The following is a 17,221-nucleotide window of genomic DNA, read 5'->3' as shown; positions in this document are numbered from 1 at the left end:
ATAATGGGCTGCAATCTAGTGGGCCACTGTAGGATTATAATGGGCTGCAATCTAGTGGGCCGCTGTAGGTTTATAATGGGCTGAAATCTGGTGGGACTGCTGTAGGTTTATAATGGGCTGAAATCTGGTGGGCCGCTGTAGGTTTATAATGGGCTGCAATCTAGTGGGCCGCTGTAGGATTATAATGGGCTGCAATCTAGTGGGCCGCTGTAGGTTTATAATGGGCTGCAATCTGGTGGGACTGCTGTAGGTTTATAATGGGCTGCAATCTGGTGGGCCGTTGTAGGATTTAAAATAGGGTTGCAATCTAGTGGGCCGCTGTAGGATTATAATGGGCTGCAATCTAGTGGGCCGCTGTAGGATTATAATGGGCTGCAATCTAGTGGGCCGCTGTAGGTTTATAATGGGCTGAAATCTGGTGGGACTGCTGTAGGTTTATAATGGGCTGCAATCTAGTGGGTTTATAATGGGCTGCAATCTAGTGGGCCGTGTAGGATTTAAAATAGGGTTGCAATCTAGTGGGCCGCTGTAGGATTATAATGGGCTGCAATCTAGTGGGCCGCTGTAGGATTATAATGGGCTGCAATCTAGTGGGCCGCTGTAGGTTTATAATGGGCTGAAATCTGGTGGGACTGCTGTAGGTTTATAATGGGCTGCAATCTGGTGGGCCGCTGTAGGTTTATAATGGGCTGCAATCTAGTGGGCCGCTGTAGGATTATAATGGGCTGCAATCTAGTGGGACTGCTGTAGGTTTATAACGGGCTGCAATCTGGTGGGCCGTTGTAGGATTTAAAATAGGGTTGCAATCTAGTGGGCCGCTGTAGGATTATAATGGGCTGCAATCTAGTGGGCCGCTGTAGGATTATAATGGGCTGCAATCTAGTGGGCCGCTGTAGGTTTATAATGGGCTGAAATCTGGTGGGACTGCTGTAGGTTTCTAATGGGCTGCAATCTGGTGGACCGCTGTAGGTTTCTAATGGGCTGCAATCTTGTGGGCCTGTATATTTATAATGGGCTGCAAACTAGTGGTGTAGTTGCGAATTTAGAGAGCAGTTTGACATAGGACACAGTCACACACACACACACAGCCCCCGGTCTCCAGGATCCCAATTTAATTCGCTTATATTTGCTGTGCCCATGTAGTTCACTAGGAGAATAGTTGCCTTAAAGGGGAATTGCTACTGTTAGTCAGGAACCATGGATAACGTCATTAATAGTTGCCATTATACACAGATTAGGTGTTCGCCTGGGCTACACAGCAGAACGTTGTAGTGAATTTAGAGGGCGGACTGACAGGGACCCCAGGTCTCTTCACAGTCAGTGCCAACAGTTGTTTATGCTTAACGCTTCATGGGAAATAGAAGAGTGTAGGACTAGTCTGAAACTGCCAGGGAAATACTGGTGTGTGCGTGCAAGTCATTAGATCGATAAGCTTGAGTGCACAGTGACGCCTGTTTGAATTGCATTGTTTTGACCTTACTTTTTACCGCCCACACACACACACACACACACAACTGCATACGCACACACACACCTGCATACATACATACACACACCTGCATACACAAACAGACCTGCATACACACACACACACACACACACACACACACACACCTGCATACACACATACACACACTTGCATACACAAACAGACCTGCATACACACACACACACACACACACACACACACACACACACACACACACACACACACACACACACACACACACACACACACACACACACACACACACACACACACACGCACACACACACACACACACACACACACACACACACACACACACACACACACACACACACACACACACACACACACACACGCACACACACACACACACACACACACACACACACACACACACACACACACACACACGCACACACACACACACACACACACACACACACACACACACACACACACACACACACACACACACACACACACAAACAGACCTGCACACACACACACACACACACACACACACACACACACACACACACACACACACACACACACACACACACACACACACACACACACACACTCAACCCGTCTCTGTCTACTGTATATACTGTATGAAACCACAGTGTGTTTCCTTCTTCTGAAAAGACCCAATCTGTGGCACAACCTCTTTCAGGTCCTAATACTTACATTATTGTTTGCTTAAATAGAAATGATTACCTTCTTACTAAAGCCAATTCTAAAGTATAGTTTCACCAGTCATCTAACTCAGGCATTTCAACGGTGGCGTGCTGGGAGACAAATCCTCTACTTTCATATTGAAATATAACTGCGACTTTATTCCCAAAATGTGACTTATCAAAATAAAATGTTAGTTTATTCTCAAAATATTGCCACTCAAAACATTGACTTTAGTCACAAAAATGTTTTAAATACTTTATTCTGGAAATATCTACTTTATTTACAAAGAATTTCACGGTTTTAAAGTACTATTCATGCAAAATAAAAATCCAACTACCACCACCCATCACTGTTTATTTCCTCTTCACTTGTCCCTGATACTCTTCCGTAGTGTTTGTGTTAGGTCGGGACTGATCAGTTGGTAATCACTGTTCATTTCCTCTTCACTTGTCCCTGATACTCTTCCGTAGTGTTTGTGTTAGGTCGGGACTGATCAGTTGGTAATCACTGTTTATTTCCTCTTCACTTGTCCCTGATACTCTTCCGTAGTGTTTGTGTTAGGTCGGGACTGATCAGTTGGTAATCACTGTTCATTTCCTCTTCACTTGTCCCTGATACTCTTCCATAGTGTTTGTGTTAGGTCGGGACTGATCAGTTGGTAATCACTGTTCATTTCCTCTTCACTTGTCCCTGATACTCTTCCGTAGTGTTTGTGTGAGGTCGGGACTGATCAGTTGGTAATCACTGTTCATTTCCTCTTCACTTGTCCCTGATACTCTTCCGTAGTGTTTGTGTTAGGTCGGGACTGATCAGTTGGTAATGGGCTGTATTAGGGCTACGCTGTGAGCTAAAGGAAGTCTTGGTCATATCATATAATTTATCACTCTTCTGCTCAGTGGAGCAGCAGGTCACATCCAGGGAATTGGCATTTCTTAGAAGATAAATGTGAGAAACACAAAAATGTACATAATTTAGTTGACAGGGTTATATGTTTGTCAATTAGTTATTGGTAAATCTATGATCATACAGTGTATGTAGGTATAGTCATTTAACATTTACATTTAAGTCATTTAGCAGACGCTCTTATCCAGAGCGACTTACAAATTGGTGCATTCACCTTATGACATCCAGAGTCAGTAGCTACAATATTGTCTCATTGTCATCCAGGACTACTGTTTATTTTCTCATTGTTAACTATGACTACAGTTTAGCTGGCGTATTATCTCATTGTTAACTATGACTACAGTTTAGCTGGCGTATTATCTCATTGTTAACTATGACTACAGTTTAGCTGGCGTATTATCTCATTGTTAACTATGACTACAGTTTAGCTGGCGTATTATCTCATTGTTAACTATGACTACAGTTTAGCTGGCGTATTATCTCATTGTTAACTATGACTACAGTTTAGCTGGCGTATTATCTCATTGTTAACTATGACTACAGTTTAGCTGGCGTATTATCTCATTGTTAACTATGACTACAGTTTAGCTGGCGTATTATCTCATTGTTGTCCATGACTTGATAAACAGAAATGTGAAATAAATCATTAGTGGTGTTTTTCCTAAGTAGGTCAGATATACTCACTTCAGGCAGTCTGATGTCATGTCTTCATGAAGCTCACGTCCACAGAACACAGACTAGAGATTATGGTCTTTAACTCAGAACTCGCCAAGGAGTTTTAACTAATGTGTTCAAGTATGTTGTGATGATTGCCTTACTCTGAATGCATCCACAGAGAGAGACCAGTATTAGAGTGAAGCAACGTAGAAAGAAAAGTAGAAAGTACAAAACATCTCTTCTCCAAATATACCTTCGCTGCTTCCCATGAACCATCGTTGGAGTCGATCAGCGCTGACAGTGTAGTGATTTTGGTGGCTCTCCACTTTGTGATGTCATCAAGAGTGGCCACACGAGACACGGGCCCCAGCACCTGGAACTGATAGTCAACAATGCCTGATGAAGAAGCCTGTAGAACACGATTTTTCACAGAATAATTCATCCTCGGGTCATTTTAACTAATGAATCAAGGAGTCAGTTTAAAAACTGGACTGGTCTTCCTAGAGTAGAGACCTGCACGGCCATAGTCATAGTTTCCATTCTGTTTCTAAGAGGCAAACGTCAAACGGACATATTGATAACATTATTATTATATATATATTATATTATTATATATTTTAGCTAAAATCATCATCATCCAATGTTTCAGCATCAAGATTGTCTCAAAACGTTGGTGTCCAGATCAAACTGGGTCACGTCAAAGCCGAAGGGGAACTAGGCGTCTGCGATGGTCGACTGGATGATGCTGCCAGTGGTGCATCCTGTTGAAATGCAGCCAATGGTGAGAAAGAGAAGTCATATGAACATGAACATAGACACCCACCTGCACACAAGCATGCTACCCATGAAAATCTCATAGCTAATGATCAATTAGTCTTTTTTTAAAAGCTGTTTCTCCAAGATGATTAGGGCATAGTGGGTTTACCTGCTCCTCGTTAGGATCTCCGGAGTGAGTTGAGCTGCTCTTCAGCTTCCTCTTCAGGGTTCCCTTCTTCCTCAGCTGGCGCATAAAGAACTTGAGGAATGTTCTTTCCACCTCCTGTCTATACCAAACCAAACATTTTTTTTTTTAAATCAATTTTTCATCAATATGAATACGCACCTTTTTACAAAGATCACAAGTGTAAACGTGCTCTTGTGAACAGGCTCCAGAAGGTTTTGGAGTCAGATACAATGGTAGGGTTCCAAGGTCTTCCAATGTTTGTTGACAACATGGTGTTTCTGAAAAGTTCAAGATTGTGAATTGTATTCTTATTGCATGTACAACGTGTGATTTTATTTTGATAAAAAAAGTTTTCATACCCATACTGTGTTGTCCATGAAAGCAGGAGGGTTTCCATGGCAGTGACCTGAGTCGCTGTAGAATGAAAGGGGTCAGAGTTTGGGATGTAGGAGCCGTCCATAGTGTACACCATGTTACCCAGTACCTCAACATTGTCTTTGTAACACTCACTCCCCGAATTCCCTGAATATTACACAGCAAAGTGATGCATTAATTAATGAAAGGTGATTCATAATCTTATGTTTCTATATAACTGCATTGACCTCCCAACATTCTGTACTTGTGATTGGCTATAGCCTAGGGGATATATTTTGTTTTAATTAGGCAAATCAGTTAAGAACAAGTTCTTATTTACAATGACGGCCTACCCCAGTCAAACCCGGGCGACGCTGCGCCAATTGTGCGCCGCCCTATGGGACTCCCAATCACAGCCGGATGTGATACAGCCTGGATTCAAACCAGGGACTGTAGTGGCATCTCTGGCACTGAGATGCAGTGCCTTAGACCACTGCGCCACTCAGGAGCTATCAAAACCACAACCTTTCCAGAAATCCATTGCAAAAGAAAGAAGTGTGCTGAAGGTGTGATAGTGTTGGTCTTGGTTTGTATGATAGTGTTATCAGATGTCAAATCAAATAAAATCAAATCCAATTTTATTTGTCACATACACATGGTTAGCAGATGTTAATGCGAGTGTAGCGAAATGCTTGTGCTTCTAGTTCCGACAATGCAGTAATAACCAACAAGTAATCAAGCTAACAATTCCAAAACTACTACCTTATAGACACAAGTGTAAGGGGATAAAGGATATGTACATAAAGATACATAAATGAGTGATGGTACAGGGCAGCATAGGCAAGACACAGTAGATGGTATTGAGTGCAGTATATACATATGAAATGAGTATGTAAACAAAGTGGCATAGTTAAAGTGGCTAGTGATACATGTATTACATAAGGATGCTGTAGATGATATAGAGTACAGTATATACGTATACATATGAGATGAATAATGTAGAGTATGTAAACATTATATTAGGTAGCATTGTTTAAAGTGGGTAGTGATATATTTACATCATTTCCCATCAATTCCCATTATTAAAGTGGCTGGAGTTGAGTCAGTGTGTTGGCAGCAGCCACTCAATGTTAGTGGTGGCTGTTTAACAGTCTGATGGCCTTGAGATAGAAGCTATTTTTCAGTCTCTCGGTCCCAGCTTTGATGCACCTGTACTGACCTCTCCTTCTGGATGATAGCGGGGTGAACAGGCAGTGGCTCGGGTGGTTGCTGTCCTTGATGATCTTTATGGCCTTCCTGTAACATCGGGTTGTGCAGACCTAACTACCCTCTGGAGAGCCTTACGGTTGTGGGGAAGAGATGACAAACAGGAGGAGATGACAAACAGGAGGAGATGCCAAACAGGAAGAGATGCCAAACAGGAAGAGATGACGAACAGGAAGAGATGACAAACAGGAAGAGATGACAAACAGGAAGAGATGACAAACAGGAAGAGATGACGAACAGGAAGAGATGACAAACAGGAAGAGATGACAAACAGGAAGAGATGACAAACAGGAGGAGATGACAAACAGGAAGAGATGACGAACAAGAGGAGATGACAATGAGATGACAAACAGGAAGAGATGACAAACAGGAAGAGATGACAAACAGGAAGAGATGACAAACAGGAAGAGATGACAAACAGGAGGAGATGACAAACAGGAAGAGATGACAAACAGGAAGAGATGACGAACAGGAAGAGATGACGAACAGGAAGAGATGACAAACAGGAAGAGATGACAAACAGGAGGAGATGACAAACAGGAAGAGATGACGAACAGGAAGAGATGACGAACAAGAGGAGATGACAAACAGGAAGAGATGACGAACAAGAGGAGATGACAATCAGGAAGAGATGACAAACAGGAGGAGATGACAAACAGGAAGAGATGACGAACAGGAAGAGATGACGAACAAGAGGAGATGACAAACAGGAAGAGATGACGAACAAGAGGAGATGACAATGAGATGACAAACAGGAAGAGATGACAAACAGGAAGAGATGACAAACAGGAAGAGATGACAAACAGGAAGAGATGACAAACAGGAAGAGATGACAAACAGGAAGAGATGACAAACAGGAAGAGATGACAAACAGGAAGAGATGACAAACAGGAAGAGATGACAAACAGGAAGAGATGACAAACAGGAAGAGATGACAAACAGGCTGATATTTACTTGTAATAGAGTAGCATGTTTAAGAGATAATCTGCAAAGTTCAGGTAGAGGTTGTCTTTCAGTAAATTGTACATGCAGGTCAACTGTGGAGAAATGAGTCAATCATGTCCAAGATGTATTAGCTAAGTGATGTTCATAAGTGATGTCGAGACCATAACAGTCTCCTGAGAAAAGGTCAGGAGAGCTCTGGGGATCAGTATGGCCACGGCATCAGGTATGTTTACAACCAACGCGTTGGGGTTTTCATTGATGATGATTATCTAATAGGGAATGACAGTGGAAAGACAACTATTTTGTTATAACAAAGAATGTGTCCCCTTCGTCATGTTGAGGAATTTAGGTGCAAATACAGTATCTTATATCAGTGTGACCCACAAAACTGTTACTGTAGCCAATACAACATCCTCAGATCCACCTGGTACCTTGCTGATGTAGGCTTCCTGAACAATCTGTTGGGCAGCCAGCATGTTGGTGACAAACAGAGCTCTGGGATGCTGTCAACAGCTCAGTGGCTGAGATGTTCATTATCATCGCTGACAAAATGCCCCCAAGGACAGTGCCCAGTGAGATCAGGGAGGAGGCAGTGTTTTATCTGTCAATGAAATAGTAAATCAGATCAGGCTCATTCAAGTGTGATTATAGGCTCATTTAAGTGTGATTATCAATTAAAAATATTTGTCGTTTTATTAACCCATTGCGACACAGGGAGACGTTTTATATTTTCTTATCAAACATACTTTGATCCATCCAAACAATGCAGTAGAACATCGGAGTCAAAATAGAAGGCTGAGACTATGATTCTATGGGTATAAAGGAGATGGCGCCCTCACCTGGAAGCCTCCGGTAGTGATGACTGCACTGGCCTGGCCCAGGTTCCAGGCACTCACAGAGCTGAGCGTTGACAGGGACGACACAAGCACTGAGGAAGAGACCGAGGAGATCTGGGTGGTCGTCCGGCCAGTGCTGCTGTTCTCCATAGTTACTATTAGACAACAGTGCAGTAGATACATGCTGGGAAAACATTGTTATGTCTTGAAGCAAAGTAGGGTTGAGGTCATATCATGACCAGTGTCGACCAGTCATTCAGGGCTGTTTGCATCCCCATATTTTTAGCAAAGAAATGTACTTTGTTTTTGTTTTGGGGGATGCCTGTTCTGTTTGTTATTTTGGCATTAATACATGTGACTTGTCAGTTTGAAAACAATGCTTTCTTGACTAAGGCAGCTCCAAAATGGAGGTGGTTCAGCCTAGCTCAGTGCTTTCTGTGGAGGTGGTTCAGCCTAGCTCAGTTCTTTCTGTGGAGGTGGTTCAGCCTAGCTCAGTGCTTTCTGTGGAGGTGGTTCAGCCTAGCTCAGTGCTTTCTGTGGAGGTGGTTCAGCCTAGCTCAGTGCTTTCTGTGGAGGTGGTTCAGCCTAGCTCAGTGCTTTCTGTGGAGGTGGTTCAGCCTAGCTCAGTTCTTTCTGTGGTGGTGGTTCAGCCTAGCTCAGTGCTTTCTGTGGTGGTGGTTCAGCCTAGCTCAGTGCTTTCTGTGGTGGTGGTTCAGCCTAGCTCAGTGCTTTCTGTGGAGGTGGTTCAGCCTAGCTCAGTTCTTTCTGTGGAGGTGGTTCAGCCTAGCTCAGTTCTTTCTGTGGAGGTGGTTCAGCCTAGCTCAGTGCTTTCTGTGGAGGTGGTTCAGCCTAGCTCAGTTCTTTCTGTGGAGGTGGTTCAGCCTAGCTCAGTTCTTTCTGTGGAGGTGGTTCAGCCTAGCTCAGTGCTTTCTGTGGAGGTGGTTCAGCCTAGCTCAGTTCTTTCTGTGGAGGTGGTTCAGCCTAGCTCAGTGCTTTCTGTGGAGGTGGTTCAGCCTAGCTCAGTGCTTTCTGTGGAGGTGGTTCAGCCTAGCTCAGTGCTTTCTGTGGTGGTGGTTCAGCCTAGCTCAGTGCTTTCTGTGGTGGTGGTTCAGCCTAGCTCAGTGCTTTCTGTGGTGGTGGTTCAGCCTAGCTCAGTGCTTTCTGTGGTGGTGGTTCAGCCTAGCTCAGTGCTTTCTGTGGAGGTGGTTCAGCCTAGCTCAGTGCTTTCTGTGGAGGTGGTTCAGCCTAGCTCAGTGCTTTCTGTGGAGGTGGTTCAGCCTAGCTCAGTTCTTTCTGTGGTGGTGGTTCAGCCTAGCTCAGTGCTTTCTGTGGTGGTGGTTCAGCCTAGCTCAGTGCTTTCTGTGGTGGTGGTTCAGCCTAGCTCAGTGCTTTCTGTGGTGGTGGTTCAGCCTAGCTCAGTGCTTTCTGTGGTGGTGGTTCAGCCTAGCTCAGTGCTTTCTGTGGAGGTGGTTCAGCCTAGCTCAGTGCTTTCTGTGGAGGTGGTTCAGCCTAGCTCAGTGCTTTCTGTGGAGGTGGTTCAGCCTAGCTCAGTGCTTTCTGCGGAGGTGGTTCAGCCTAGCTCAGTGCTTTCTGTGGAGGTGGTTCAGCCTAGCTCAGTGCTTTCTGTGGAGGTGGTTCAGCCTAGCTCAGTGCTTTCTGTGGAGGTGGTTCAGCCTAGCTCAGTGCTTTCTGTGGTGGTGGTGGGGCAGCCAGCGGGAAATGTGGAGCGTAGGGTTTGGTAATGTTCTCTAGTTGCGCCGTGATTGGCTCAGTGTTCTATCACTCATTGGGACGCCACGTCACTGCCAAATCTAAGGGTGAGCTCGAAAATGCAAGCCCCTTGGGTGCTGCCATAGAGTTACATTAGAAGTGTCATTCCAAGAAGTCTCAAGGTAAGCCACAGATAAAATGACGTCAAATCTACAGTAGCTTTGATTGGACTGATCATGTCAACATCATACTTTCAAAATTTTAGCTAGCAGTCATCATCATAAATCAAATCGACAATCTACGAAGAGAAATGACAGATAAAACATATTGGTGCTCATCGGCCATTTCACATAAACATTACACAACAAGTTGGAAATTGCAAATTTAACAATGAGTGGTTTGGAAGGAATCAGTGGCTAACTGCAGGCTTTACAAGCATTCATTAGTTTGCTATTCAGGGGAGAGGGTGTGTGGTCCCAATTCTAGGTTTAAGGTTATTTCTTCCAAGTTTAACATTTATAAACCTTCAACATTGGCCATGCTGTTAATCCTGTGTGATTTCTGCCGCGCTCAAAACAACAGTTAACTCAGAAATGGAAACCCATTTTGAACAGTCATCCAACTTGGGATTGTAAATCAGGACCTGAAGATCACTGATTCAACCATGATTTGACCTTGTATGTTTTTTTTTTTTGAGTTTCCAGTTGTCTTGAAAGAACCATAAATCATAAAGAACCATAACCATAACCATAACCATAAACCATAAAGAACCATAAATCCAGACTTTGTGGACAAGGTTTGATGCAACTCCCCGGTCTTTAGTGATTGCAAGCATACCCATATAACATGATTCAGCCACCACTATGCCTGAAGATATGGACAGTGGTACTCGGTGATGTGTTGGATTTGAAACAAACGTAACACTTTGTATGCAGGATAAAAATGTAATTGCTTTGCCACATTTTTTGCAGTATTAATTTAGTGCCTTGTTGCAAACAGGATGCATGTTTTTGGAATATTTTCTCATCTGTACAGTCTTTATTTTCACTGTCAATTAGGTTCGTATTGTGGAGCAACTACAATGTTGCCATTCAACTCTGTAACTGTTTTAAAGTCACCATTGGCCTCATGGTGAAATACCTGAGCGGTTTCTTTCCTCTCCGGTAACTCAGTTAGGAAGGGCGCCTGTATCTTTGTAGTGACTGGGTGTATTGATACACCATCCACAGTGTAATTAATAACCGCACCAGGCTCAAAGGGATATTCAATGTCTGCTTTTTTTACCCATCTACCAATAGGAGCCCTTCTTTGTGAGGCCTTGGAAAACCTCCCTGGTCTTTGTGGTTGAATCTGTGTTGGAAATACACTGCTCGACTGAGGGACCTGACAGGTGTGTGTGGGTTACATAGATGAGGTAGTCATTCAAAAATCATGTTAAACACTATTATTACACACAAAATTAGTCCATGCAACTTAAACACATTTTTACTCCTGAACGTATTTAGGCTTGCCATAACGAAGGAGTTTGAGTACTTCACTCAAGACATTTCAGCTTTTAATTTATTTGTAAATATCTCAAAAAGTCTAATTCCACTGACATTATAGGCCAGTAACAAAAACAAAATCTCAGTTCAATCCATTTTAATCCCCATGTTTAAAGACATGTTTAAAAAGTCACTATATCATGTGAGGAGCATCTCATATAAACAACTGTAGGGTAGAGGCCGAACATAGTTTACTTAATAAAAACATTTACAAAAATTAAAGTCATTTCCACACTTCCCCTTCCATCAAGTCCTCTAGGACCCATCACTCACATTAGAGACAAGGAAAGAAAAAAAAATGCTTTACCTAAATTTGATGGAGTTGTCTTTGAGGGGTGTGAATACTTTCTCAAGGAACTGTAAACTGTACTACTAACATCCTTATCTTAGCGCTACTACAGCTACTGTTGCTACCACTATAAAAGGATACTTACCACAGAGGGTTGTGTGTGTGTGTGTGTGTGTGTGTGTGTGTGTGTGTGTGTGTGTGTGTGTGTGTGTGTGTGTGTGTGTGTGTGTGTGTGTGTGTGTGTGTGTGTGTGTGTGTGTGTGTGTGTGTGTGTCAGAAATCAAGGTAAGACCCAGATGCAGACATGTCAATTTGACAATGGTTTAAATATTCCAACAGGAGCAGGCAGGCAACAGGGTCAAGGCAGGCAGGGGTCAGTAAACCAGAGTTGGGGCAAAGTTACAGGTCGGCAGGCAGGCAACAGGGTCAGGGTAGGCAGAGGTCAGTAAACCAGAGTTGGGGCAAAGTTACAGGTCGGCAGGCAGGCAACAGGGTCAGGGTAGGCAGAGGTCAGTAAACCAGAGTTGGGGCAAAGTTACAGGTCGGCAGGCAGGCAACAGGGTCAGGGTAGGCAGAGGTCAGTAAACCAGAGTTGGGGCAAAGTTACAGGTCGGCAGGCGGGCTCAGAATCAGGACAGGCAAGGGTCAAAACCAAGAGGGCGAGAAAAAAGGCGAGACTGGTACAAGCAGGAGCTGAGAACAGAAACGCTGGTTGACTTAACAAAAAAGCCAAACTGACAACAAACAGACAGAGAACACAGGTATAAATACACAGGGGATAATGGGGGAAGATGGGCGACACCTGGATAGGGGTGGAGACAAGCACAAGGTCAGGTGAAACAGATCAGGGTGTGACAGTGTGTGGCTGTGTGATGTTAGGAGGTGACGTTAGTATAGCTGTGTTGATAAAGAACTGGTTCTCCAAGTAGATAATCTTCTAACCCAATGACACAGATATTCATACACTGTCTTATTTACACTTCTAGTGTACAATTCCTGTATCATTCATAATAGGTCAACATTTATATTTACACCTAAATAGACATTACCAAACATAATTATTTTTCATGAGATGGCCATGAACAATGACGTTGCATAATTTTGGAAAGGTCTGAGGCGCAACTTTCTGGTAAATAAAATAGTTATAAATTGCTGAGGTGTACTCATTTGAAGTCAGCGCTGCTGAGAGAGTTGGAGGAGAGAGCAGACAGATAGGCTTTGTGAGACTGTAAGACATTACGGTGTTCACAGGGCGCTTTGTACACCAAAATGTCCGTCTGAACCGGTCCAGAACCGCTTAAAAGTCCACCATTTTGGGGACTGAACATCTAAAAAGGTTGTTTCAAGGGGAGTCGAGGTCCTCCAGAGAGAGAGAGAGGTAAAGTCAAACACACTGGTGTAGTTCAGAAACATGTCGGTGAAGGTCAGCTCTGGGTCTTTGGCACTCAGGTCCAAAAGCCTTACAGAGAAACAGAAGAACGAGCATCTGTCAATGCACTTACGTCATACAGTACCATCACATGCTGGCATCATTCGCAAATAAATGTTAGTCAACAACCTGCAATGGATAAACACATCCTATGACAGATGAATCATCTCAGTGGAGGATTTACAGGAGATAATCACATCCACGGGAATATGGCTGTGTGGTTAGTGGAGGTGTTTTAGCCTGTGTCAAACCTTTGTGATAGGAACAAAGGCTGTGCATGGTGTCAAGAGTATTACGTTTTATATAATCTAACGTGCAAAGAAAAGATTCAGGATTCTCTCAGTCAATTAACAAAAAGGGGGGGGGGGGTTAAGGGGGTTTTGTACTTCAGATGATCTCTGACGAGGCTCCTGGTGAGGTTAAACCAGGCGATCACCTGTGACCTATCGCCACTGTTCAGGGCTAAAGACCAGACACGGGGGGAAAGGTCAGCTGTGTCACAGCATCAGGGACATCCTCCTGAGGAGAGAGATGGGATGGGTTGGGCTGAAAATGCCCCATGTTCTCAACACTTTGCTTTTCATATCAAAATTTGGTCCGAAGAAGAAAATGTGTCAAATACTCATACCAAGTACCTTCAAAAACAAGAATACAATTCAGGAAGTAGAATAGCTGCTTCCTAGTACATATGTTGGAACCGTTGCCAACCACGTCAGGTTGACTGAGGATGTGACTCTGCGCCGAGGAGGTTATGTAATTCAGGAGCTGCAACGCCGGGAGAATTACTGATTACCGATCGATCACTAAAGACACTTAAAGTTGTACTAAATCCAATGTTCTAAACTGGGTGGTTCAAGCCCTGAATGCTGATTGGCTGTGTTCTACTATTGGATACAAAGAAGAAGATTAAAAAGTCCTCATTACTTCAGGTTTGGCGTGCGTCTGACCTTTCGAGTGAAAACCATTGACAGGTCTGGGGAATCCGAAGCCAAGGGACGTGGTTCTCAAAAAATGAGTAGAAGCTTCCGTTTCCATAGCGTTGCAGTGGTGTAAGACAAAAGGAATGTTCAAATGCATTTTTTTTTTTTATCAATATGGCCCAGTGTTAAACACCTGAATTACTGTAGGTTCCTAGAAGCAGATAGAGGTACAGTTTCAGACTCCAATCCATACCATCCAGGAAGAGTAGAGGATTGCTGTATATTTCCCTCGGGCACCACTGCGCAAAAACTGGTTGATTAAATGTTGAATCCATGTTACTACAACCCCCAAAACATGCAATGCGAAGACATTGAATTAACATTGAAAATTGATTGGATTTGAAAAATGTCATCAGCATAAGGGAATTATAACATGGTGCATTTTTTGTTATTGTTATTTTCAAGATTAATTCATGTTAGTTGACAACTAAACCAATTTAAAATCAAAACTAGACAAAACTTGAACTAACGTCTGTGCCCTGGGGGTGATTTCTCCAGTCAGTGTAGAGAGCAGTGTAATGACATTCTGAGTGTTTCTCTTGTCAGTGTAGAGAGCAGTGTAGTGACATTCTGAGTGTTACTCCAGGCAGTGTAATGACATTCTGAGTGTTACTCCAGTCAGTGTAATGACATTCTGAGTGTTACACTAGTCAGTGTAAAGACATTCTGAGTGTTACACTAGGCAGTGTAGAGAGCAGTGTAATGACATTCTGAGTGTTACTCGAGTCAGTGTAGAGAGCAGTGTAATGACATTCTGAGTGTTACTCCAGGCAGTGTAATGACATTCTGAGTGTTACTCCAGTCAGTGTAGAGAGCAGTGTAATGACATTCTGAGTGTTACTCTATTCAGTGTAATGACATTCTGAGTGTTACTCTAGTCAGTGTAATGACATTCTGAGTGTTACTCTAGTCAGTGTAATGACATTCTGAGTGTTACTCTAGTCAGTGTAGAGAGCAGTGTAATGACATTCTGAGTGTTACTCCTGTCAGTGTAGAGAGCAGTGTAATGACATTCTGAGTGTTACTCTAGTCAGTGTAGAGAGCAGTGTAATGACATTCTGAGTGTTACTCTAGTCAGTGTAGAGAGCAGTGTAATGACATTCTGAGTGTTACTCCTGTCAGTGTAGAGAGCAGTGTAATAACATTCTGAGTGTTACTCTAGTCAGTGTAATGACATTCTGAGTGTTACTCCAGTCAGTGTAATGACATTCTGAGTGTTACTCCAGTCAGTGTAATGACATTCTGAGTGTTACTCCAGTCAGTGTAATGACATTCTGAGTGTTACACTAGTCAGTGTAAAGACATTCTGAGTGTTACACTAGTCAGTGTAATGACATTCTGAGTGTTACTCTAGTCAGTGTAAAGACATTCTGAGTGTTACTCTAGTCAGTGTAAAGACATTCTGAGTGTTACTCTAGTCAGTGTAAAGACATTCTGAGTGTTACTCCAGTCAGTGTAAAGACATTCTGAGTGTTACTCTAGTCAGTGTAAAGACATTCTGAGTGTTACTCTAGTCAGTGTAATGACATTCTGAGTGTTACTCTAGTCAGTGTAATGACATTCTGAGTGTTACTCTAGTCAGTGTAAAGACATTCTGAGTGTTACTCCAGTCAGTGTAAAGACATTCTGAGTGTTACTCTAGTCAGTGTAATGACATTCTGAGTGTTACTCTAGTCAGTGTAAAGACATTCTGAGTGTTACTCTAGTCAGTGTAAAGACATTCTGAGTGTTACTCCAGTCAGTGTAGTGACATTCTGAGTATTACTCCAGTCAGTGTAATGACATTCTGAGTGTTACTCCAGGCAGTGTAATGACATTCTGAGTGTTACTCCAGTCAGTGTAGAGAGCAGTGTAGTGACATTCTGAGTGTTACTCTATTCAGTGTAATAACATTCTGAGTGTTACTCTATTCAGTGTAATGACATTCTGAGTGTTACTCCAGTCAGTGTAATGACATTCTGAGAGTTTCCAGAGAAAAATAAACAGGAGACCCTAATGCAGAAATAACGAGCTTAGTGGCCTAGTTTCAAAAGGCAAAGGCTTGCTTGAGAGAGAGAGAGACAGAGACAGACCATTTTACAATTGGCAGCAACATCTTGAATTGTGAGCACATTTGGATATAAAAATTAGCAATACTAAATAAAATAGAGTAAACATTACTTTACTGATATCTGTCAAAACAATTTCAGGATTGTAGAAATACAATTCAAATCAGAAACGTCAATGCTGAAAGGCCAGTAGAGAGATTTGTACCTGAATAGCAGGTCAGTGCATGTCAAAGGACAGTCCAAAGTTAGCCGATGGCTGCCATGTGCCCCCTTAATTAGGTTGGGAGGGAATTTTTGCGAGCTGAGCCAGCTAAGATAGGAATGAGGAGAATTGCTGCTTCAAAACCTGGAAATGAAAAACTATTAAAAAAGAGGTGCCTTCTTAAAGGACCTCATAACAGATTTTAGGTTATTTTACCACTTCAACTAAACAGCTGATGCTTAGCTCATTTAATGTAAAAATCTAAAAATAGCTTCAGACTCAGAACTCTAATAAATGAAATAGTAACTCTGACAACACCTTGTGACTCCATTGAATTCACTCTTCAGGGTCACAAAGTCCAAATATGAAGCTTAGGTCTGGAATTGTTCAAAATTGCTTCCAAGCCAATCCCTGTCATCATAGTCTACACACAGGAGAATACTTGGGGTAACGAGACCAAATCTGGTGACAATCTACCTATTCGTTATTTATAGCTTTAGTTATTCCATCAGTCCAATAGATGGCGATGACACTCTCTTATGGTGATAATAGGGAAGCAACAAGTTAAATATTACATGCAACATCTGGGTCACGTTCAGTAGCCAAACGTTGCAGATGGAAATGCCATGAAAAGAACCAATGTGATTCCTTATTCTACATGTCAGAGATGAGCGTGGCCTAACACATATTTATATCTGAACGTTCCAAAAAAGTGTGTGTTGCTGAACGCCCCCCTCCTATCTGCATGCAAAGGGAATATGAAAGGTGTGTCATAATTGCTAAATTGTTTTGAACTTTCATCCAACTCGGAATTCCAATGTGGCATTTTACATTTTTTTTATTTTAACGAGTTCCCAGTTGTCTTGGAAGCACCAATAGAACTGGTCCCAGATGAGTGTTCCATTCCACAAATCCATTCTGGAGTTGGGCCTCTTATGACATCAA

General features: G+C 42.7%; 1 protein-coding gene and 3 long non-coding RNA genes across 10 annotated transcripts; 2 read left to right on the top strand and 2 right to left on the bottom strand.

The window, feature by feature from the left end:
- The first annotated feature begins 330 nt into the window (after positions 1-330).
- Positions 331-2,931, top strand: LOC127915818 (uncharacterized). Of its 4 annotated transcripts, XR_008092357.1 has the most exons (4): positions 350-433; positions 569-604; positions 678-2,652; positions 2,732-2,876. It is a non-coding gene; the product is annotated as an uncharacterized LOC127915818 (long non-coding RNA). The 4 variants fall into 4 exon arrangements; XR_008092356.1 differs by having other exon boundaries at positions 331-433; positions 569-2,652; positions 2,811-2,931; XR_008092355.1 differs by having other exon boundaries at positions 331-433; positions 569-2,652.
- A 26-nt stretch (positions 2,932-2,957) lies between these two features.
- LOC118368032 (uncharacterized) lies at positions 2,958-5,084 on the bottom strand. Its single transcript, XR_004822258.2, has 5 exons — positions 5,033-5,084; positions 4,656-4,769; positions 3,984-4,491; positions 3,758-3,892; positions 2,958-3,101 (listed from the first exon to the last, which is right to left on the bottom strand). It is a non-coding gene; the product is annotated as an uncharacterized LOC118368032 (long non-coding RNA).
- A 1,878-nt stretch (positions 5,085-6,962) lies between these two features.
- On the bottom strand, positions 6,963-11,724 carry LOC118369249 (uncharacterized). Its single transcript, XR_004822528.2, has 3 exons — positions 11,636-11,724; positions 8,078-8,229; positions 6,963-7,839 (listed from the first exon to the last, which is right to left on the bottom strand). It is a non-coding gene; the product is annotated as an uncharacterized LOC118369249 (long non-coding RNA).
- LOC127915574 (cytadherence high molecular weight protein 3-like) lies at positions 8,395-10,375 on the top strand. Of its 4 annotated transcripts, none has more exons than XM_052495821.1 (2): positions 8,395-8,550; positions 8,815-10,375. In XM_052495821.1, the coding sequence occupies exons 1-2, from the start codon at positions 8,479-8,481 to the stop codon at positions 9,814-9,816; spliced, it is 1,074 nt and encodes a 357-aa protein (XP_052351781.1). In that variant the 5' UTR covers positions 8,395-8,478; the 3' UTR covers positions 9,817-10,375. The 4 variants fall into 4 exon arrangements, with proteins under 4 accessions (XP_052351781.1, XP_052351783.1, XP_052351782.1 ...); XM_052495823.1 differs by having other exon boundaries at positions 8,395-8,748; positions 9,112-10,375; XM_052495822.1 differs by having other exon boundaries at positions 8,395-8,781; positions 9,112-10,375.
- Positions 11,725-17,221: the final 5,497 nt, after the last annotated feature.

The sequence above is a fragment of the Oncorhynchus keta genome, chromosome 35, assembly GCF_023373465.1.
Source record: "Oncorhynchus keta strain PuntledgeMale-10-30-2019 chromosome 35, Oket_V2, whole genome shotgun sequence".
Lineage (NCBI taxonomy): Eukaryota > Metazoa > Chordata > Actinopteri > Salmoniformes > Salmonidae > Oncorhynchus > Oncorhynchus keta.
Note: the sequence above shows the minus strand (reverse complement) of the source record. Positions and strands in the feature narration are given on the sequence as shown.